The 26,009-nt window shown below is 32.6% G+C and overlaps 1 protein-coding gene across 3 annotated transcripts in view; it reads left to right on the top strand.

The window, feature by feature from the left end:
* LOC136972622 (D-ribitol-5-phosphate cytidylyltransferase-like) overlaps positions 1-26,009 on the top strand; it is a 77,450-nt gene that overhangs the window by 7,218 nt on the left and 44,223 nt on the right. For 2 of the 3 annotated variants that reach the window (XM_067267208.1, XM_067267207.1), the window contains exons 2-4: positions 4,347-4,509; positions 13,524-13,690; positions 19,787-19,884. In XM_067267208.1, coding sequence (XP_067123309.1) covers positions 4,361-4,509; positions 13,524-13,690; positions 19,787-19,884 — 414 coding nt within the window. In that variant the 5' untranslated portion in view covers positions 4,347-4,360. The remainder of the gene's footprint in view (positions 1-4,346; positions 4,510-13,523; positions 13,691-19,786; positions 19,885-26,009) is intronic. The other variant, XM_067267209.1, reaches the window with a different exon arrangement.

Here is a 26,009-nt window from a genome sequence, read left to right as displayed (position 1 = left end):
AAAAATGGTTGAGAGGCAGGTTGCGCATCACACGTCAGCATAAACAGAGTAACATGGCGGAATGGCAGATGAGTTTCAGTGAGTGTGAGGTCTTTTGTTGGTCAAATGGTGCAAATTTATAAAAATATTTGCAAGAACTTTGTTTCATCGTAATTTCACAATTTCTACGAAATTCCCGGACAAAATTAATAGTTTACCTGGACAGTGAGTCAATTCCTGGACTGTCCAGGTTAAAACCGGATGAGTAGTAACACTATTAAAGACTAACTTTTTTGTAAAAGATCTGGTCCTTCTTTCTGTCGGCCTTAGTGTGATAAGCCCCTCTAATTGTTAAATCCTATTTATTAGGTTATCTAACTCTAAAAACGAACATGTTGATCAGCAATATCAGCAATTTTATTTAGTAAACCATTATATTGACCATGGTATTTTTGAAGCTCCATATGTACTGTCAGATAAACATTTCTTTGAGAGCAATTTTAAGATGTAATGTTTCAGTCAATAGATCAAACCTGTCCTGTGCCATTATTACTTGGCACAATTGAAAGTTGTCACTCATAGATAACACTTTTTACATACTGAATAATAATGCAAAACTAATTGATGGATGAATTATCTTGTGTTGGATCAACTTGAATAGAATAATATTTTGTTTAAGAAACTTCATGACTAAATCTTTCTTTATCATATTCTTCATAATTTGGATTAACATGTTAATAGTTGTCAGGTGTGTAATAAGTCCACCATGGCCTTTAGTTTGAGCCTTTCTTTGTCTTTCTAATTGTTTGTTTTTTGTGTAAACTTGATTTGTACTGCAGAAATGTGAGCTGTTATAATGGAGTCATATCTTGCCATCAATTACACTGTAGCTAAAAACTTGCCATGATTCAGAATCTTATCCAGAGTGTAGGCTGATTCATTTCTGTGACCTCAAAAAGGAAGTGTTTGTTTGCTTAACATCAATATGATAGTTATATTGATACTTCTTTATATTCAAACTAGTAGATGAGCCCAACATTGCTTGGGCAAAAAGTAACAATAGCAAGATTAAGATTATTAGATTATAGCTGATCTTACCCATTTTCACCAGATACAAGAATTAGGTCCCCCTCTTCTAAAGCTGATTAAAGAATTCTTAGATGGGTCTAAAAATATGTTTGATTTTCTGCAAAAGTGCAATAAACTGCATCTAAAATAGTACAGTAGAAGCCAAGTTCTTCAGGGTAATCGTTAACCCTCTCCCTCTTCCCACAGGGTGAATTTTGAAAAATTCCTTCTTAGTGTACATTCTCATGATATACCCTAACTGTGTACCAAATTTCAGCTTTCAATTCCTAACTGTTTGGCCTCTGCACTTATTATTATCATAATAACTCATCTTGATTATATATATAGATTAAAGGACATAAAGTCACAGTATATAAAATATATTAATTAAAAGAATATAAAATACAGCCAGCATGAAGTGAAGTGCTGATGAAGCATACTCAAACTGAAGCCGATACTGTTTACATGTCATGTTTCCAGGCTGGAATTCCTCCTAGGCGTCATTGCATAGTTTCAATAGTAAAGATCTGAGCCTATATAACATATGAATCATCTTAACATAACTCAAATCAGAATTATTTTTTCACAGTTATTTTTTTATATTTTGTGATATAAAGTATCTTTGAAAAATGATTTTATTAAAGTAATAATACAATGTAAGTATTAGTTACATATAGTAATAATATTGGAAATTCTATTATATTTTAAGCTACTAAAAGGCACTAAAATTTTTAACATGTTTAATGTTTAAGAGGGCCCACTTGTCATTAGGCAAGCTGACACAGCAGCCAGTCTGCCACTGTGTGTAACCAATAAATATGATATTTTGAACAGAAAATGTTTTCCTTCAAAAACTTCATTTCTTTCAAAAGTGATGAGTGTTAGGCCAATTCTGTTGCCAGATTTGGATTTGGCACCATAAACTATAAAAATCACTGAAAATGTTTGATTGGAGTGGAAATAAATTTTATTTTGCAGAACAGAGTAATTGTGCTCCAATAACCATTAAAAAAAATTAAGAATGAGTGTTTAATCTTATATATTTCTATATAATATGAGATATTTAGATGCAAGATCCAAAGTACTTAAATCTGATTTTTATTACATAGAAGTGTGAAAAAACAAACTTAAAACTTTTCAGTATTGTCAACTACAAACATTGCAATTTTCATTACATCTTTATTGAACATTTTATCAGTTGACATTATTGTCTTTCTTCTCTAACTACACTTACAACCAAACCCTAAAAACCTTTTAATATGCAGTCTTTTTATTAAATCTAATGCTTTTGGTCAGTTGATTGACCTTCTTCACGAAATAATCAAAAGATTCCAATTTCTACAGAGCAAAATCTATTTTGAAATGTTTTTAAACTTTCTTAATGTCTAGTGCGCAAGTCTGTTATCAATACATGAATAGATAATTAAAATACATGGGATAACAACATACGAACATACAAATAAATTAAACATAAAACATAAAAAACATACAAATTAAACTAAATAATAAAGTAACATGACTGATAACATAACAGGAAACAACTGTGCCTATTTCTTTAACTGTCCATGCCTTTTTCTTACTTATATTCATATTACTGCTCCATGCTGCTGAGACTTTATATGATTCTTTAAAGTTTATCACTTGTCCTGATTGATTGTTCTTGTGTATATGCTATGCTTCTGTGTATGTAAGGTGTCTCCTGTCCTGAATCTTTTGTATTACTTTTGTTATTTCCCACTCCACTATAACCTCTGTTGGATCAAAGAGATTACAGTGGAGTGGGAAAGATGCTATAACATAAGTTGCTAGTGCGATGATTGGCTGCCCATGCCATACGTTCCTTTTATGCTCTTTTGTCCTTTTTTTAAAGACCTGCCTGTGGCCCAATGTAGTACAGCTCTTTTTGCAGTCTTTTGTCTTGTACAAGTATTCTATAAATTTCAGGAATAAGGCTCTGGTCTATAGCTTCCTTTTTCATACACAGTTATTGTCTTTCAGGAGAATTATTTTGCACCATTTCTACAAGTTAAAAATATGACAATTAGTCACTCTAGTATAGACAATTAGTTAAAATATGGCAATTAAAGCTGATGGCTTTAATTATCATAATTTGTCAGCTTAAAGCTGATGGCTTTTGCCATAAACCTGTACTAATGAAAATAAGGTTAAAAGGAGTGATACTTGTCACTTAAGAAAGTTACAAAAACCAGTTTAGTAAGAAAAGATGCACTTTGTAAATACCCCTTACATCTTTAACCTGTAAGTTATCTGTATACCATATACCATTGCATAATATGCAAACTGAAAATTATGCAATGGTGAATGACCCACCAAATTACATAAAATTGGTGAATTTTAAATTGTAAGTATAAACTTCTGCCTAAGCATAACTTCTCCATGGTGGTGAAGGATATACATCATTACGGGTTATATGCACAAAAACATGGTAATTTATTTATTTTTAAATTTAATAGTGTTTAAAACTATTTACAGTAGACCTCCCTATAACATGGGTTCATATAAGACGGATTCGTATAACATGGGGTGGAAAAATTGCAATCGTGTTTGTATAACACACTAAAAGAGGCTTGTATAACTCGGTAAAAGAATGAGACAGATTGTCATGGCTGACTTGTGTCTTGACAGGATTGGTCGAATCTGGACCAATAGTGGACATTGCACAAACTGTTGAGTTTAAATGCAGCGGACCTACTAAAAAACATTTATTATTCAACAGCCATAAAAATTATATTTCTATTAAAGATGTCTCCAAAGTTCAGAAAATTTTTCGCAGAAAGAATAACTTATCAGGAAACGCGTCTGCCATTTGATGAGCCGCTCCGCAATGAAAACAAGCTTAAGCAATGGCGTCTTCAAATGGTGTGCACTCAGTAAGTATTCCTACAATTTCTTGTTTATAGCATAGTCTATATGGATTATTCCCAAAAAAAATTATACATGTTTTGGAAATGTTCAAGTCAAATTAGTCTAGAATTGATTAATTTTATGGAAGAAAACCTTTCAAACAGCCATACCCCTAAACTGCACAAGTGCCAGGCTATGAATGGCTCATGTATTTGTAAAATCTAAGTGACTCGTACAACATGGAATTCATGTAAAACAGAACATATCTACTGTGTTATTGGGGGGTCTACTGTACAATTTTTTAAAATGGTACAATTTAATGTGATTTCATATAATTAATAATAATAATAATAATTCTTTAACAATATTTTTACAGGAATATGAAGATTTAAGTAGAAGCATTTTATTTAAATTGTTTTTACTTAAATTTTTAGTTAAGCCATCACTCATGTCTAAATCTAAGAATGTGAATTTTAAAGTTGGTGTAGTATTACCTGCTGCAGGAAGTGGTGAAAGATTTGGATCAGATATCCCAAAACAATATTGTCATGTTCTTCATAGACCAATTATTTTGCATGCTATTGATACATTTTTAAGGTATTCTTAATTATTATTTTATTTTTATTTTGTAACATTTTCTTTTATGATTTATAGATTTACTATTATATTATAAATTTTTCAATAAAATTGGATTAATTATAAACTAACAGAATACAATATAATTGAATACGATATAATAATTGATTTCTTTGGCATAAATAAATATAAAACAAAATATGATTCCATATCACATGACTCCATTTTTAACAGATTAATATTGGGTTGTTTGGACAGTAATTTCATTTTTTTATTACTAGAGGAATTAGATGTATTTTTACCAGCCAATTTTATTTTAAACCACATTTTCATTATATACTTTGACAGCTGACATTTTAAGGCTTATTTGTATAAAAAATTTTGTTTGATTCTGTACAATTGTTTTTTTTCGGTAACCCATCAAATATGGAAAATTGAAAGCATCATTTTCGGCATATTTTGCATTTTTATAACTAAAAAATCAAAATGCTGTTCAAACTAGAAAAAACTTGTGGTACATGTTTGGAGAAGATATGTTGAGAGAAAGACAGTGCCAAAACTGGTTTACAAAATTGGGTTAATGTGTACCTAGGTAGCCAAGATGGCGGACCTTCCGGTAATCTCGATCCAGGTTACTTAGTGACGTCAAGATGGCGGCCATCTTGACTGCGATTTACGATGGAGCAGATGTGATCACATGATTTGCTCCGCGATTTATTAAATACTAAATCCCAATTTTAGAATTTAAGGATTTTGTTAAAATAATTACTATTTCGAAATACTAAAAAAATAAATAAAAATAAACGATAATTATATAATGTTATTACTTACGTCATTGTGCATGCTGCTGTTCCTCTCTTTTTTCCAACGCTTGGTTGGAACAGGAATTGATACAGTTTGACTACTTGTCTTTCTGTTCTTCTTTCTTTCGTTCCTACTTTTATCATTATCATCATCAGTAATATTGCATTCCTTTCTTTTCTTCACCTTTTCTTCGACCACCTGTTTTACTTTTTTCCGAATATTAGAAACTGGGGCTGCAGGGACTGTCTCGGGTTCTATTTTCAGCGTGATTTCGGAACGATCGTTTACTTGACAGATAAAACACCTCTTGTCTTCTCGACATATTCCCCCTACAACCCATTTCGTACTTTTTAGTTTGCGGCCTTTTCCATATTTTCATTTACATGACAGTCTTGTCGATTTCGATGGTTTTCTTCGGACCTCCGATTTTAAACGACGTCATATTGTGCAGAGCAACTAGCATAATAAAACGTATATGGTTGGACCAGTCGACAGCAGCCTTATTCGAAATGCCTACAGCAATACCCGAGGTGGTCGAAGAGCATTCCAATGCAATGTAATGCCATGTAAAAGAAAAGATTCTACTCCACGATATTTTTCCACGTTTACCTTTAAAGGTTCCTTCGAATGCAGAACTATTTCTTCGACATTTTTTGCATCTCATCACACACGATTCTTGGTCGTGTTGATAAAAAATTTGGCACGAATTCGAACAAATCTTACACACTTCCTCAATATGCTGTAATCCTAGACTCACTGCAAATTTAAAACTTTTATCGATTCTGGGGTCCATACCTAATTTGGAAAATTCAGATTCGAGCACTCGATAGAAATCATGGGTGGTACACACTGCCCAAAACTCTTGGGAAGAAATATCGAAAGAACTCATAACTAACCAATTAATATTAAACGAAAAACTTTGAAAAGAAAAAAAAATTACGTCTAAAGTCAAAAATCAATCGAATCAACACAATTATCACACCTGTTACCACTTTCCGCCGATAACTCTACACGAAATGCATCATTACTATTAATTTGCATATCACAACGCGATAGTCCGCTGCTCCCTCCATCTTGACGTCACTAAGTAACCTGGATCGAGATTACCGGAAGGTCCGCCATCTTGGCTACCTAGGTACACATTAACTTATAATTGTGTTCTGGCAATTTTAATATCGAAGATACATCACATACTGGATGGCCATTTGAAGCCAATGAAAACAAAATAAAGGTACTGATTGAAGCAATCTGCCGTAAAACAAACGTGAGATCACTAAGAGATTAAATCTGTTAAGTTGAATCGTTTATTATTACTTAAAACAAATTGATTTTGTTTCAAAGCTCGATATATGGGTTTCACATGTTATTAACAAGAGATGCTCTCTACGGTTGGATTTTAAAGAAAATTTTTTTTTTGAGCTTTTACCAGACAATTTAACAATTGATTCGAAAGTGTACTGCCATCGAGTAAACAAATCGAGTAATATCATCAAACAGAAAAGGCCAGAATTGATCAACAAACAAAGTGTAGTGTTTTACCATGATAATGCCAAATTTCACACAAGTTTGGTAACTCGTCAGAAACTGTTATAGCTTAGATGGGATGTGTTATCACACCAACCATATTCGCCAGATCGGACACACACAGATTATTACTTGTTCTGGTCTATACAAATTTTTTTTTAACTGTAAGACATTTACTTGAAATGACAATGTCAAAAATCACTTGGATCAGTTTTTTGTAAACAATGATCAAAATTTTTATGAATGTGAAATCATGCTACTACCAAAAACAATGACAACAGGTATTTGACCAAAATGGTCAAAATATAATTCAATAAAATATTTATTTATTATAAGAATGTTGCGTTTATTTTTCTATGGAAAAAACGAAATTACTTTTTGAACAGCCCAATAAATAAGTAAACATTAGTAAAACCAGGAAGTCCAGAGAAATTCTTTTATTCAATAAAATGTTTTATAGGGCTGTTACATCCAGCTTTGGATTATTTGAATTGAACAAAAGCAAAGAACAGCATTTACAGAACAACTTTGAAATTCAAATAATCTGAAGCTGGAATGTAATGGTCCCATAAAATATTTTAGTGAATAAAATATTTCTGGGGCCTCTTTGATTGTTTGCTAATTTTTCTTTATTTATTAAAATAAAACAGCTGTAATAAAGAAGTCAAACTGGTTTATCTATTGTAAATATTTTCAAGAAAAACATGTTTCAATTTTCAGACTCTATAATAAATTTTTTATATTAAACTCAAATTATATTGAACATAAATAGCTATACAACATTTAAATATATAACAAGAAATTACCGTATTTTACAGACTATAAGACGCACTTTTTTCTTTGAAAAATTGCCTCCAAAATTCAGGTGCATCTTATAGCCCGTAGCATCTTATAGGCATTTTTAAAAAAAATTGCTTAAAAATTAAGATGCGTCTTATAGTCCATAAAATATGGTAATTGAAATATAAATTGACAACATTGAAGCAGTTCAGAATATTCAATAAGTTTAACAGAGGAAGTGAATGAAGGATGGCTCGTGAATCCAATTTCATAGGAAAAACCATGTACAAGATGAGATAGGATAGGATGATCAGGGCCAGATTTATAGTGGTTAAGCTAAGTTGTCAGCATTTCTGAGACCCCCATATCATATTAAGGCAGATTTAAAAAAAATTTTTTTTAAATTTTTTTAAATCTTGCATCTGGCACTCACAGAAGAATTAAAACACTTAGAAGTGATTGCCAGGACCCATGGTTACCACAATATCATATGGAAAATCTCTGAATGCCATAGACAGATGCAGGCTTCTTCCAGCATTTCTACAGTAACACAAAGTGGTAACATAAAGATGGATAATGTGAGGATACCTCTTACTTTTAACCCCCTCTTGAGGTCTTTATACAGTACCATTGCAAAGAAACGTAATGTTACCCTTGCCCTACTCTGTTCGACATCTTACATAATGGAAAAGACCAATCCAGTATGGAGAGACTACTAGGCATCTATAGCGTCCCGCTTAGGGATAACGGTTTAACAAAGATTTGGTATACATAGGATTGACTAAACATTCATTGGGGGTTAGGTTAAAGGAGCATATCTCCAATATACAACACAATAGATGCACCACCTCACTCTCCACTTATGCCATTGACCCTGAAATTGTGGTGGACTTTACAAGAGTGCAATTAATTGTTACCACACTACACATTGACCACCTGAAATTGTTAGAGGAGATGGAAATTTTTAAGGCCTCTTGCTCATCCACATGCATTAATACAAGGGAAGAGATTGGCCTTTCCATGACATGGCAGGCCTTACTACATACGGAGAGATAGCACTTTATTATTAAGTTCTTCATAAAGAAAAACACTTGCAAACATGTGAGATTATTATTGATGATTTATCTCTCATACACGTATTTTATGTATTTTGACCTAACATTCACTACTGTTTGGAGGTTGATGGTTAAATTTGAATACTTTCAAACATCACATGACAGAATACGCAAACGAACGGGACATTCGAAACATAACATCATTCGGATTAGTTCGAATTTTCGTATTTGAGTTCGATCCAGCTGTTTTATCTGAAGAAGAACCCAGAAGGGATTAGGAAAACATTTGTTTTGGAAGAATAAACTTTGTACACACCGGTTAAAGATTCAAGTAGGTCATGTTTTGTTATATCTTATATGTATTCCAGGATTAAATGTTTTGCGAATACAAAGCTTGCCAACAGGCTAGGTATGAAGGACATCATCGTGGAGGCTCCTGACGTCCCTAAACTATTCGCATTTGCCAAGATGCATAAGCAAGGGCAGCAAGTGAGTCCTCTAGTGAACAAGGCTAGAGCACCCACTTGTAAATTAGAGAGATGCATACACAACATGCTTGCCACACACCTGGAAGGTTACCAATTCACAGTATCCAGCTCAGTAGAGATTTTGGAACAACTTAAGGAGATTGCCTCCCCCATGTAAGCTATAGTGTTGGACTTTAGGTTGTTATACCCATCGATAGAGCTTCCACTATGTTTTTGTGAGATAAGGGATTTATTGTTTACAAAAATAGATGATAGATCAATGCACCAAAATATATTAGAATTGGTGTACTCGTTATGTTATAGTTCGGCATTCCAGTTTAAAGGGATTGTGTATGCACAGAGTAGGGGTGTCCCTATGGGCAGTTCATTATCTGGAGACCTATGCGAAATGGGGGTCAGAAGGTTGGAAAACAGAACCCTACCTAACTTCCTCCCCAATATTCTCCTATATAGGAGATACATAGATGATATCATCATCTTTTGGAGGACGAAACCAGATCTTAAACACTATAGACACAATGAATGACAATCCCTATGGATTATTTGTTGAGATTGAACAACACAGCTCAGACAGAGTCCACTTATTGGATGTGGACATCATAATTGAAGGATTGAACATACACACTGCTGAATATCAAAAACTAAATGCTGTCTCAACATATATTCCAATAAGATCCTGTGATCTCTTTTCTTATAAAAATAGCAGCGTTCAGAGCATTGGTCAGGAGAGCATTCACACACACTTCCATTACGCAGGCATTAATGCTAGAAATAAGAAATGTGGAAGGGATAGCCATTGAGCATGGATACAACAATCTTATATGAAGGTTATGTGAAAGCTACAAACATACGTAAGAAGTAGCGTCTAGTAGGATGGAAATACCAAACAATGAAAAGGAAAATGATAGGAAGAGGATCCCCCTTACTTATAACCTGCATTTATATCAATTGCAATCTTTCTGTAATTGATTGCAATTTGGCAATTGCCAAGAAGCGTGAGATCAATATAGCATACAGGAGATGTTCATCCATTTACAGCATACTAAGGAATGGAAAAGACCATCCCAATCTGGACAGATTACCGGGGATCTACAGAGTCCTGGTAAGAGATGGCAGATGCGATAGAGAAATGGTGTATGTCGGCTCCACCAGACGTTTGTTAGCGGTAAGATTAAAGGAGTATAAGTCGGACATACTACACAATAAATGCACAATGGCCTTTTCGATTTATGCGACAGACCCAGACATCATAGTTGATTTTAACGAAGCACGTATCATCCTTACCACCCTGCATCATGATCAGCTCAAACTGTTGGAGGCAATGGAAATATTTAAGGCAGGTTGCAGATTCACATGCATTAATTTTAAAGAAGAAATGTCGCTTTCTACGGCATGGCAAATTTTAATTGACGACAGCATTTGATTTTATATTGGTTTTATAATGGTTTAAATTGAATCTAGTGTTCATTTCGAATCTCATACTAATATCCAATATTTGAATATCTTGGAATACGTGTGCATTTTGAATCAGAAATTGAATGCCTTCTAAATAGAAATTTGAAAATTGAATGAACAGCTTGCAACAGATTTATGTAAAACAAACGTACTACACCTTTAATGTATCCAGCAGGAAGTCTTCATTAGCTTAAAAACGTTTTTGTCTGCGTTAATCAGCCTTCGTCAGTAAAACGAATACCAAAAATGAACGAAATTCGAAACTACAAAAAACGGCGTTCGAAATTTACAAAAAAACCGCGTCTGCGCATTGACGAGTCTAAGCTCCGTTTTCCGTGTCTAAACGTAATGTTATTCGACAAGTGACTTCCAAGCCGATGATAGGCTGTCCGCATCCCGGTGGTTGATGCAAAGCATAGATAAGTGCGCTTTATGTATTTCCATTTTTTCCAAGTACAGTAGAGACTCGTAAATCGGAACCCCGGTAATCGGCACGATTTTCAGTCAGACTGTGTCGTGCTGAATTGAACGTTTTTGATACTAAATTTACTTCTAAAGTATAATTTTCATGTTTTTATATTCTTCAATATATTTATTTTGTTTGTACAAAATGCAGAAATAATTTTTAATGATACGATAGCCTCGATTATTATTATAAAAATTTTCGTTAGGCTTAAAATCGACGATAATTCAACACGAAGCAACACGCAACGGAGAAAAATTCAACACAAAGCGACACGCAACGGAGAAACATTTGAACATCGGACAGGTTAATATATTTATTCGTACATAATCGGTAATCGGAACAAATCCCTAATCTGAACAACCCCAGTCCCCAATTGATTCCGATTTTCGGTTCACTACTGTATTTGATAGCCTGCCTGGATCGAGTGGCTCTTACGATGGAGGCCTTATCCCAATGCACCGTTATATCCTGTTGTCTAGCAAAGGTCGCTAGGACCGTGCTGTCACTGCCACTGTTTATCAAGTATTTATGCTCTTTTATCCTCTGTTTCAAGTTACGTAATGTGGCGCTTACGTACACAATGTCGTTGTTAAAACAATGATCTTTTATTGGTATAGAATATACCCCTGTTAACTCACTCGAGCGATCTCTCCTCTTGTTGTTTCTCAGTAGTCGGTAAATCGTTGGATTGCATTTGTAAATTATGCGCAAGTTCTTCTCTCTGGCCACCTTTTTGATAACCTTATTAAGAAAGGGCATATAGCTCAACACAACCGCTTTCCGTGAATCCCCATCGTTGCGCTGCCGACTGTTCTTCTGCAATTTAGTTTTTAGGCGATCAACGACACTTCTTTGGTAACCATGCTGTGCAGCCACCCTTCGTATGTAGGCCAACTGTAGTACGTTTGTTTTACATTCCAGTAAACGTTTCTCTTTTATGTAAAAGCCTAAAGAAGAGCCCACAAGGAGCATCAAAAATGTTCGCAATAGTAGAACATTTTTGCTGTGGTTATTTGGTTTAAGTAAAGTTGATTTTATAAAAAAGATATGAGTGCAGCAAGCATTGTGACAATATTTTGATTTGAAAATAATTTAAAACATTAACTTATTTTTGTAAATAAATTTAATTTTATTTAGTAAATTAATTCAAAATATTATAATTTTGAGATTTTGATCATCTATTAAATCTTAACATCTTAAATTATACTACCTTGGCTTTGACGTTTGTTAATGTGAATTTTCGATAAAGTGAACTAACTACTGTTCTTCTAGTGATTCATATTAATGCAAATTGTCTGTATTACATTTTAAAATTACAATCTCTATTATTAATAATGTTATTACTGGAGATTGTTATTTTATTCATCACATTTTTATTTTTTAAAGTATTCTCTTTCACTGCATAATAACACAACATAGCTATATGTTTGTTAACACAACTAAGCCTTGCATGTGTGATCATTTATTGTAAACATTTTAAACATATTTATATATATATATACATATCTTAATCTATTCTAATCTATATCTTAAGCTAGATATATATATATATATCTTAAATTTAACAAAATTTTAACAAATAGGACTAATTTTAAAGAAAAATATCATATAATTATTTAGGTATTTACTACATTTTGACATTATGAACAGTAACAATTGACTAACTTATAAATATAGAAAGCTTAGGAGTAAGTTAAGTTTTCTATAATTCCATGCAGGGAAGGCTAGAACTTCTTTAAGAAAGTTTCACAAAACCTTTCACTCTTTCTCTGGCTATTTCTTTAATCCATTAGATACGAGAACAAACATTTTTGGTCATTTAAATGGCCTTCTTCAGGTTCTATACCATGGGAGTCAGTTAGCAAATATTCGAATAATGTCATTGTTTAAAAAAGTTACTTTTTTCTTATGACATCATTGTTTTAAACAAAAGTTGAAAGACAGACTTGGATAAAATTGAAATAAAATTAACAAATACAGTATATGTGAAAATGGATAATATAGTAAAATGAGTTAAACGACTTTAAAACAAATGACTATTGCCACTAAGATTAAAATGTAGATAAGTGGGAGAAATGTATACAAGTTTGCGACAGATTCAATGAGATTAAAACATCACACGTTGTTTGAGAAGGATGGATCAGTCATTTGTTTTAAAGTCATTTAACTCATTTTACTATATTATCCATTTTCACATATATTTGTTAATTTTATTTCAATTTTATCTATGTCTGTCTTTTGTTTAAAACAATGATGTCATTTGAATATTTGTTAACTGACGTTCCAATGTTATAGAACCTGAAGAAGGCCATTTAAAATGGCTGAAAACATTGGTTTACTTATCTAATGGATTAAAGAAATGGCTAGAGAGAGTGAAAGGTTTTGTGAAATTTTCTTAAGTTTTTTACTTTTTTATACTTAAAATTGAAATATTAATCATTTCAAAATCTTTGATAATTTCAGACAGCCTTGGATTCATAAAATTATTATAGTATCTTCAGAACTTGAACAAATGTACAAATATTTATCTGAATATTCTCCCGAAAATTTTAAAAAATTACATGTAACTATAGGAAGTTCTACACGGCATAAATCAATTTATTGTGGGCTTCAAGCATTGGAAAAAATTGGTAGGTTATATTTTACAATCTACATGTATCCCTCATATAACATGGTACTTACGTTCTGAAAAAATTCTGTGTAATGTGAATCCTTGCTGTATGAGAAATATGTTTATTAAAGCAATCAATAATTTATTTCCAATCAATAATTAATTAACAATCACAATTAAAAGTTCTGTATTATGCATTAATATTAATTTTAGTTAAATGAGGACGTTTTTTTTTTTACAAAGTATTGTCATTCCAGCTTTTTTGTTGATCTTTGCCAGAAGTATCAGCAACATTTTCATATTTTTTATTTTTATCATAAAAAATGTTTATGGATAACAAAACAAAAATATGTCATTAATCAAAAGTTTGTTCTAGCGGGTTATGTTACACTGTGTAGTTCAGTCAAGTACTGAGTGACTTTTCTCCTGAATTTATGTTTGAATACTGAATTGTTTGAGTACTGAGATATCGCTGTATTTAGTTAGTCATTTTACAAATGATTGCTTACCTACAGTTAAAAAAAAGTTTAATAGCACTTATCTAAAACTTTTTAAATAAACTTTACTAAATACGAAGATTAATTTATAAAAAGAAAACAGTTGACAGTCTTAAGGCTAAAGTCTGAAAGCAACAACGACGACGACACCTTGTTGATAGGAAAGTTTGTGAAATTTGTTCTATCAGTTTTTGTTAAAGCAAACATGATGAAAAGCACAAAATAATTTAAAAATTTCAATATTCTAAAATCCATGAACAAATTTGAGATGACATGTGCTTACTTGAATAAAAGAAAAAATCAAATAATGAAGTTTACACTTAAAAATTGTGAAATTTTGTATAGAGGATTTCTGAAACAATGTTAGAGCAAAACCGGAAGTCATGTTGTACAGGGGAATTTTTCTAATTTTCAAACCATGTTGGAGCAAAACCATGCTGTAGAAGTACTGTGTTGTGTGAGGAATACCTGTATTTGCAAAATACATTTTGATACTAATATAAAATAATTTAAAAGACAATTATGTACATAATTTTAGTTGATTTTTATTGAGATAATTTTATATACATGTAATGATGATAATTTTCAATTAATGACTAACATTTTATATAAATAATCAAATGATATGATCAGATTAATTATTAGGCTAAAACGTAGTTAATGAACTATGTAAATAGTTTATTTATATAATTTATTAGTCAAGTTATAGTATGATAATTAATCCAGTTGTATCATTAGATTATTTCTATAATTTGTGCTTGGTTTTATATATCAATATGATTACTATTTTATGTTATATTTATGTAATTGTTTAGAAAATTTTAAGAGAAAGTTTAATATTTAATGATATTGAACAAATAATAATGTTATTAGCATTTATCTTTTTTATTATTATTGTTAAAAGGATTAAATAATCTGTTTCAGAGTGATAGTTTGGATGATTATTTTACGAGAGATAAAAAATATAGTTAACTCAGAAATCAATCCATTCTCTTTTTGAATAAAACCAAAACAACTTCATACCTTCAGAATTAATATCTAAATAATGTCACAAATTATATGCTATTATTTTATATTATACCAAACTGTCACAATATTCCATTAAAGGGATGGCCAAGAAAAAAGTTGATTTCCTGTGCATGATATCCTGCAAACTTCAATCCTCTGAAGAACATCACACAGGCATGGCATAGCACACCAAGAACACTTCCCCAATCTTTCACCCTGGATCTGCTGAATTCATTCTTTACATCCATACCTGACAATCTTGCACCATTTCTGTCTATCCATACATACCTCTTTTGTTTCTTCCACATTCACACACTCTCAGTACCTTCTTTTACTCAAAATCTGTTTCTTTCACTCTTTCACTTGCTCAGTCCATCTTTTCCTTGGTCTTCCACACCCCCTTCTTCCCTCCACACTCCCCACATACAACTCCACAACTTCACATACCTCATCTTTTGACATCTTTTCCACATGGTCAAACCAATGCAGACATCCTTGATGCACTCACTCAATTACATTCTCTTTCACATTGCACTGCCCAACACATTCTCATTACTCATCAGATCTCTTCTTATCACACCACATATACACCTCACATATCTCAGCTGCAATCACTTTGCTCTTATGCATCATTCCCCATACTCAAGTCTCACAACCATACAGCAGAATCAGAAGGACCATGCTTTTGTATGCAGTTACACTTGTCTTCTTCGGAAGCAGATTCTTACAAACCAATCACCGTGTGCACCCAATCACTTTCATACAAGTATCTACTTGTCTTCCAATTTTTATCTATTCTGCTATTTCTCTCAAAGGTGCTCTCCAAATAAAAAACTTACTTGCTCTATTGTCACACTGTTCAGCTATATCTTGCACTCATGCATTTGCTCATCTATTTCAAACACTAAAACATTTATTTTCTCTCCATTTATTCTCAATTTCATTTTTTCTCAGCATTCATTCAACTTTCATTACTTACTGCACTTCACTTTGGTTTTTGGTCAGTAGAACAGTATCATCAGCATATAATAAGCAATTAAATATTTTACCACCCACTTTCACACTCATTCACTCTTCTTTCAACTGCCTCACACATCAAACTATTCTGACAGTTTACCTGCCACTCTAACACACACACACTGCTGTTCTCATACAATGCTTTTATCATCTCAAGCAGCTTCCCACACACCCTATACTCAAGAATAACATCCCACAAGTACTCTCTTTTCACTTGGTTGCATATTTTCCCCAAATCCACAAATGCTGCAAAAATTCTCTCATTCACACCCAAGTACTTCTCAAGTCATTTGAAATCCAAAGATTTGATCCATACAACTTAATGATTAAAATACAAAAATAAATACACAACAGCACCATCGATGAAGCAAGATATTTTATCACAAACTACACTACTTACAAGTTTAGAAGCTTAAATATCACTATCCACAGCTCTGGTATGTCAAGCATGGGGGAGTTGCACAACAACATTGAGGTAATAAAAATGAAAAGGGATACTATATGAATAGTGTTATTTGGTCTTCACAGTGATTTAGAAATGAAGTCTGTGACTAAAGTGGATCAAATTTACCCCCTATCACTTTTTTTAGCTAGTTCTGTTGTACACCAGTTATGTACAACATTTTGAAGATGTTCCTCAAGACAGAAATGGAGCATTTAGCAGTCACCTCAATATTTAATAGCTTTGACCCAGTTAGCAGATTTTGTAAGGGTATAGCATATGCTCCAAATTTTTAAAAGAGTGCAAGATCATCTCTATTGTTGCAAAATATCCTAAGCAATGTGGGCTGGGATGCTAGTGGCAATACATAACCAAACTTTTTGAAAACCTGGCAAACGTAATGAAAATAGACCCAGGTATGGAATGACAGGTGTCACAAAAACCAATTCCTTTTCATGATTCAAAGTGAATCACAGAAATAAAAATTCTTTGACCCAGTTGACTAGATGGTTAAACTTGGCCAAAGAATATCCAGCACTGCAAACTGCCAATTTAACAAGGGAGAACTCTTCATCCACAAGCAGTTGGTTGGAAAGATATAAGAAAGCCTTGCATGTGAGCACTATAATAGCTGAATTTTTGTACCTGGGGGTTGAAAAGCTGTGGAAGGATGATGTATAGCAGCACATCAAATTTATGAAACAGAAAAGAAAAGCCCATTGGAGATCTATGTACAAGCAAATCCAAAAAAAATCTTTGCATTTTTCTCATCCTCTTTAATAAACAAAATAGTCAGAAAAATGGCTGACAGTAATTGTATAAAGTCTAGTAACTTTTCATCAGAGCCTTCCATAACCATCATAACATACTGCAAACATAGAAGAGGATAATGTAGGTAAGAGGAAATGTAGTAAAAATTTTGAACTCTGTCTCACATGATTAATTCAGCCAAAATAGCCGAGCAATGTGAGCCCATGGGCACTCCCTGCTTTTGTAAATAAATGTTACGATTGAAACAAAAATAATTACTTTCTGTAATTAGTAAAAGTGTCTCCTTCAATCCCAGTATCTGTGATATGGGACAACCATTCTCAATCAGTAAGGTGCTTGCAAGCATGAATGCTTCAAAATGGGGCACTGACACTATACCCATCAGTGTCCCATTTTGAAGCAGTTGCCCAAGACAGGGCAACTACTAGAATGCTCAGCCTCCGTCTTGTGGAACATCATGAAGATGTTGTGTATGATACAACAGAATTGCTAAAAAAGTGATAGAAGATAAATTTGATCTCTTTGGTCACAAACTTCACTTCTAAAATGCTGTGGGGACCAAAGAACACTGTTCATATGGGAATCCCTTTTCTTTGCATCAATGTCACTGTGCAACTCTCCCACACTTGACATACCAGAGCTGTGGATAGCACTGTTTAAGCTTCTAAACTCGTAAGTCACACACTTTACAAAAAAACACTTAACATCATCAACAGTGTTGCTGTGTATCTATTTATTTTTGTATTTTAATTCAGTAACTTTTATTAATGTTATTCCTTTGTATATCCTGGTTATTTTTGTAATTTTTATATATATAATTTATGTTCCATACTTGTATGCAAGAAACAATTTTGAAAGAATGTTTGTCAGTGTTGTGTTTTATTTTTCAAATTCAAATGTTCTGTTTTTTATGAATGATATTGTCTGAAGAGAACAGTTATATATAGTGTGGTGTCAGTAAACAAATAGTCTGACTCTGACTCAGGAAAATTTGAATGTGTGATTCCAGCTCTGACCTGTCACATTACAATTCCTTTTATAAGGATGATACCTTTAGGTACCCGAATATTTTTATTTAAAATTTCTCTGTAAAAAGTCGTACTAAAATTGATGGTGAGAATCAAAAAATGGATATAATGAATTTACCTCAGAAACTTTGGAGTACATAAAGAAACATACATTTTAATCAGTTAAATAAATTTCATTTTTGTTAGTTAATTATCAAAAATTGATTTAAATTTAATCATTTTAAAGAAAAGATTTAAATACAATAAATGAAAAAAAAACAACAATTTGATTAATGAATGACATAATGAATTGGTTTGCAAAATAGTTTCTGTTGCTCAGGCTATTACAAGAATAGTTCATTTCAAACCAACTGTTGACTAAACTATATTGTAGACACAATAACGACTTCTTCTAATAACACTGTAGTGCTTAACACAGAGACACAGTCTAAAAACCTTTCACAGTGTTGTATACGATAGAGAACCAACAAACGTTTTTGGCCTACACTGAGGTCTTCTTCAGGTTGAGAACTAAAAGTCATCCCCACTAGCCCACCAGAACAGTGTTGCTCATAAAATAAACAACATACGTGTCGCATTTCACCTCCTCTCGGCACCATTCAAATTCTTCGAACAGGTACCTCCACGTATGCGCGACCGAGTCTTCGTCGTTAAAGTTGATGCATGTGCCATTGATGCTGGCTTTAAATATCTCCCACGCCTCTAGATGCCGTATGTGATCGAAACGGAAGGTGCACCATATTAACTTCGTGCTCGAGAAGTCCACCCATTCATTGGTTCTCTATCGTTTACAACACTGTGAAAGGATTTTAGATTGTGTCTCTATATTGTAGAATTTTAAAATAGGAATTTCGGGAAAAATATACCAGCCGTCTTGAACCAATGCTTACAATCCTGCCCCAAGAAAATAAACTTGTAAATAAGCTGGAACAAGCCTGTTAATTACAATTTGCTGTTTTCACTTCTCCTTTAATTTGTTGCAGTTAGATTCTCATCTAGGTTTTATTTTTTGTTGTGTTTCTATCGACTGTCTTAAAGATCAAATTTGTTTCAATTTTTGTTAATAATTTTACTTGTGATTTTTAATTTTTAATGCTTAACTGTTGAATGCAAACTGCTATGTTCCTTGATTAGTTTGGCATTAGATTTTTATTTAGATACCAATGTGTTTGAAGATGATGCCAATTTTACTTCAAAAGATTTATGTATTAAAAATTTTTTGCCTTATATTTTGCCATGGTTTGATTTTATTTAGAGTTAATCAAAATTACTATACAATTTATTATTTTTAAGTTATAACAGTAGAGAAAATTTATTTGATAATTTCTAAAATTTATAAATTTCAATTTCAGATAAATCAATAGAAGTTGTAATTATCCATGATGGCGTGAGACCTGTTATACCACAAACAATTTTAGAAGAAGTAGTTATGGCTGCCAAAACTTATGGTGTAAGTTTCAGGAGTTTTATCAGAAAATCAACATGATTCTTTATATTAAAATTTGAATCAATGAAAAATTATTGTTTGGATAAAAAGATTTTATACACCATATTTTTTCAGTTTATCAATAGTTATGTGTATGCAGGTTGATTATAAAATTTATTTTGACATTTGAGACTATGTATCTCAGGAAATGTCAAATAAACTGAAACTTTGGAAATACAATTTATTATGGATGTGTTTGAAGGCTTTGTAAGTTTTGTAGGTTGTAGATTTTGTAGTGTATGTGATGAAATGCTTTACTGATGAATGTTTTATGATGAACAGTGAATAGAGGCTGTCCATAAATGACATCCATACTTAAAGGGAGGAAGGGGGTTAAGACAAGTCAGGCAAGGGGAGAGGAAGGATTGAGCTTAAGTGGACGTTTGTATATTTCATTAAAATTTATACAGTTTATGCATTTTATTAACCCAGATAACCAAACAGAAATTGTTCTTTTCTGGTCATATAATGAGAATCAGCTCCCTTGAGAAGGTGATCATGCTGGGGATGAATAGTGGAAAAAGAGCATGGCTGACCAAGGACTCGGTGGTTCGATACAATCAAAAGTGACACTGACTTATCTATAATGGAATTAAAGGAGGCTGTGCAGAATAGAGAGACATGGAGAGTTTTGATCCATAGAGTGACTGAAAGTCGGACACGACTAAATGGATAAGATAGATAGATAGCATTTTATTATATTTCTTTCTTGTATGTTTTATTTCTACTTATCTCTCTTTCGTAAAATGATAAATGTTTAAGGAGAGTTGAGTTTTGTTGGATGTCCGAAGAGGGGAGGGGGTTATGGAAACTTGGAAAAATTGGGACAAGAGGGAAGGGGGTGTAAAAATTTCAAGAAAAATTGTGGATGTAATTTATGGACAGTCTCCATAGTGGTAAAATTCACATTTCTAATTGCACAAGAAAGTACAGAGCAAAATTTAGACATTTATTGGAATCTTTAATTTTGAATTTTTGCATTCTGGATAACTTATATAGGGAATATTAGTAATGTCTTTATAGAAATGTGGAAATCAAAACAGGATGAGTAATGTCATGTGCACTAGTGGTTCTGTGGAACTAATTATGCCTTTGGACTGATTAATGAATTTTTACAATTGTTTTAACTGATTTTAGGATTTTTCCTGATCTTGTAAATTAAATTAAAAAATCTGCATTGGAATTAAATTTCTGCATTGGATTCTGTGCTGCTACTAATACATGGACTATACCACAACTTAAAAAAGTGATGGTATTCCTAAACTGAAGTCTTAGCATTGTAATCGTGTTTAATCCCTGTTATAAATGTGCAAGAGACATCATTATTTATTGACTGCACATAATTCCATACTGTTACATAAAGTTTTCATTCCTAGTAATGAATCAGGAATTACATTCATTTAAATGTTTAATTCATAAATTTTCAGAGCACAGCTATCAAATAATACTGCACAAATTTTATTTGTTTGGATAAGTATTTACACATTACATAATCCTAAACATCAGATGTTATTTTATAATCACCTTTTAAATGTAATAAAGTTATGTTATAGTTTTGTGTACATACAAGGCAGGTTCAATAAATACGGTTAGTATCACTGTAAAGAAAAATAATATAGCATACAAGATATTTCTTTCTTTTCCTTTGGTCTCTAATTTGTTAAACCTTGTAGTCATGACATCAAGAAATATCAAGTGTTAAAATTCAACTAATAATTAGTATTTATTTAATATCAACTAATTACCAGTTATATATATATATATATATATATAAAACTTATATATAATAATAATATTTTTAAAATATATATATATATATATTTTAAAAATAATATTATTATATATGTTATGGACAAAGTGATTAATCAGACATTATGAATAATGCCTGACAAAAAAGGGCACACAGTGTGATAAATATTGATTAATTTATCAAATTGACCGGTCATTATGAATACTGCCATCACCTAGTTAGGCAATGTGATGATAATATGTTGAGGAGTGATCATCCAACATATGCTAGCCAATCGGTACTCTGAGTTGCATGTTTGTATTGAATTTAGTACTGAATTTTAAATTGTGCGACATTTGATTAAGAAAACTCCACTTATTTCATCTAGAAATATTTATTTTTTGTGAATTATTTCAAAATATTTTAAAAAGAACATGTAATCTTTTAAAATAAGTACTATTAACTATATTAATTAAATGGCAAAATTTTACCTATGTGCACCATCATGGCAGTGGTTGCAACTGTTTGTGCTCCTGATGGATTCCTCCCAGAGGGGAGCCATTGGCAGGCCACCAATTGTTTAACATCACTAGATATCGATACATACTAGTTATTGATACATGTGTTCAAGAACTACCATGAATAAATAACTAGTGACGTTAAACAATTGGCAGCCTGCCAGCAGCTCCCCTCCGGGAGGAATCCATCAAGAGCACAAACAGTTGCAACCGCTGTCAAATTTGGTACTAAACCCAATATGCGCACACAACTCAGATGCGAGTGCTGATTGGCTAGTGTATGTCTGATGATCACTCCTCAACATATTATTATCACTTTGCCTGACTAGATGATAGTAGTATTCATAATGATCAGTCAATTTGATAAATTATTGAAATTTATTACAATGCCCGATTTTGTTGGTCATTATTCATAATGCCTGTATTAATCACTTTGTCCATAACATATACATGTAGATTGGAGATAAAAGAAATCACCTCTCACATACACTCGTTGACAAAAAAGTTACACATACAGGTAGAATTGTTCAATTACTGCAAAATTTAGCATATAGCTACATCTAAGACAAGTATTTAGATGATTACTGTTGTGGTTCAATTACATGCCAGGTAATGTCACTAGTGTCTTAAAATTACTATTCCAGTCTATAAAAAGACTCAGAGAGGTTCACTATTTCACAATTTTTAGTATACCTGTTGTTTAGAAGTCTTCAAATATCAGGCATGTCTGCATGATGCAGCAGGCAAAGACATAAAGACATTACATAGCTGACAGAATTTGAGAAAGGCTGCATCATCAGGCTGAAGAAAACAAGGTGGCTGTTTTGCTGAATTGCCCACCACCTGGACCATTCATTCTGACCTTTCTATGAAGAGGTGTTTGGGGCAGTAAATATGTCAGGGTACACATACACAACAACCAGGATCAGTAGGAGAGATGATTGTCTGATTATGAGCCAACTGTGAATAGTTATAACCAGTGGTGCAGGTTTTTTTACTTTGAGGGTGCCAAGGCTAAGGGTCCTTGCACCCCCCAAAGTAAAAGGAAAAGAAACACTAGTAAATTTTTCAAAAATATTTTTTTAATCAAAATTCATTTTTTATTTATATTGTATTGTATATTCTATTTCTATGCTACTTATGAATTAGCAGTCACATGTGGAAATTTTATTGGGTTTGTATTAAAAAATTTTTTTTATTCATTTGTCTTGGCTTCCCTCAAGATTAAATCTTGAGTGTGCCACTGGTTACAACAATGTCAACAATGTCTTTGTCCCATCCAGAGACAGGTGGAAACCTCCCTACAGAACCCTCTCTCTTTCCATACCATTGGCTGGTGACAAGTAGACTATGCATGCATAACAACCACTATGCATTCTGCTATTAGCACCCAATATTTTCAGCTTCCTTTGCATTAGTGCCATGACAGAGAAGCTTAAACAGCTGTGGATTGGCAGCATATCATCTATACTGAGGAATACTAGTTCCATTTGGGAATGGATGACAATTGTATTGTATGGAGGACCGCTAGTGAGTGCTTCAGTCCTATCTTTACTGTTGAGTTAGCACACTGCATCCACTGCTGGCTTACTGGACTGGGACAGTTTTTTATAAGTCAGACAGTCATTCCTAGCAACAGTAAGAGAGACATTGATGGCACAGCTGTATTTGCAAGAAATCCTGTGCCCTCATGTGTTGTCTTTTATGGCAGCTCTATAAACAGCTATTTTTTCTTTTAGTAGGATAATATTCACCTGCATACTGCTAGGACAGGGTTGTCCAATCTTTTTCCCTTATGGGCCAAATTAGAAATTTAGGTATATTCAGTGGGCCACAAAAGTATAAAGTGGGTCATATAAATACGCTTTTAAAAAGTTCATAATGTGAATATCAAATTTTAATAACAAATATATATATTATCATAAAAAATACTGTATTATTGACAGTAAAAAAAGAAATTATACTCACACAAAATAAAATTCAATGCAATTTTTGACATTCTTTTTCTTCTTCTTCATCTTTGCCTTTTCCCATGTTTATATGGGTTGGCGTTTCCTTCTCTAATATGTTTTTTTCATTTCTCCCTATCAAGGGCTTCTTCTCTCTTAAGTCCCCTCTGGTTCAAGTCTTCTTCCACCTTATCTTTCCAATGCATCTTTAGTCTTCCTTTTTTTCCTCATTCTTTTTACTATCAGTTTTCCGATTTTCTTTCCAACATAATTGTCACTTCTTCGCTCTACATGGCCAAACCACCTCAACCTGCATTGTTGCATCTTTTTGCTCAAAGGGCCCATTTTAACAGAACCTCTAATAAAATCATTCCTTATTCTATCCTTCCTTGACACTCCACACATCCATCTCAACATTTTCATCTCGGCCACCTCTATCTTTCTTTCTTGGGCTCTTGTTATTGCCTATATCTCAGCTCCATATAACATTGCAGGTCTAACAACTGATTTATACAATTTTCCTTTCAGATTGCAACTAACTTTCTTGTTGCATAACACACTGCTCAGTTTTCTCCAGTTCATCCATCCACATTGAATTCTATGCTGTACCTCCAAGTTCAATCCTCCTCCCATCCTGACAAATGTCTCAAGATATTTAAAGCTTGGAACAAAAGGAAGCGACACATTTTGGATTTTAATATTACACTCAGCTCTACCGTTCAGAGTCTTTGCCTTCCTTTTATAATATTGTCAATATCTGCTTTTATGATACTAATTTAATTCTAAGAATGTTAATTATTTAATGCACGAAGAGAATTGTTCAAAACAGTATGTACTACCCCACATGCAAAACAGTTCTCTAGATAAAACAGTTTTCTAACACCAATTATGTCATTATGACATCAAAGTGTATCTAGTGAAACAAGAATAAGTTTTACGACATATTTTACCCAGATAAATGAAAATATACCTAAACAATTTAGGATGCAGTGGGCCACATAAAAATGTTGTTTCATTTGATTCCAATGCCTCATTTTTTGTGTGTAACTTTTTGTCAATGAGTATAGTAGCAAATTTTAAGATTCAAGACCTTTCAGTAGAACAGCATTTAAGGACTTATGGTCATTGACAGATCAAGAACCAAAAGAGAGCTAACTCAAAAATTTTAGATATTTGAATAATTGTAAGTAACTTTTATTAACATATGCAAGATAATTTTATTGCACCAATAGTCTGATAAATCATAATTTGCCATGGTAGGGCTAAGAACGGAAGGGTTAATTAATTAAAAACAACATTTTGAAGTTTGAACTAATAAATTTTAATTTTTTATGTCAATGGGAAGGGTTTAAATTCCTGTAACACTTCTGTGGATCTGCCCCCTGCTTATGATGTAGTTTAAAAGATTACAATTTTGAAAACTAAAATTATATATTTGTTTGTAAATAATAAATAATAATTTATAACTACAATATTCACCTTGAAAAGTTTTTCTTGTGTTTTGAAGACTTGAATTGTACAAAAGCTATGAATACACATAAGAATTAAATGATTTCAGGAATGCCATCAGTAACAAAATGGGAATGGTGGCAACTGAATGATATGAAAAGAAAGGTTGAATTTATCTTATCTACACTGGAATGTAATACGGTAATTATGGTTAATGATTCTCTGCACATTCTGATTTTATGGTTAATGAATAATCTGTGTTCAGATTGCCATGAAAAAAATTATTAACTAGTTTTTGCTATAGAACCTATACTAACAAAAACAAGGCCAAGAAAAACAATGCTTTTGTCACTCACTTGTAAAAGCTAATTTAGCAAGGAAAGCAGCTCATTGTGAATATCTTTATCAGTTATTAATAATGTAGATTTTTAGCTGAATTTGTGC

The sequence above is a fragment of the Centruroides vittatus genome, unplaced genomic scaffold (assembly GCF_030686945.1).
Source record: "Centruroides vittatus isolate TY-2023 unplaced genomic scaffold, ASM3068694v2 contig_299, whole genome shotgun sequence".
NCBI lineage: Eukaryota > Metazoa > Arthropoda > Arachnida > Scorpiones > Buthidae > Centruroides > Centruroides vittatus.
This window is presented reverse-complemented; position numbering and strand designations above follow the sequence as displayed.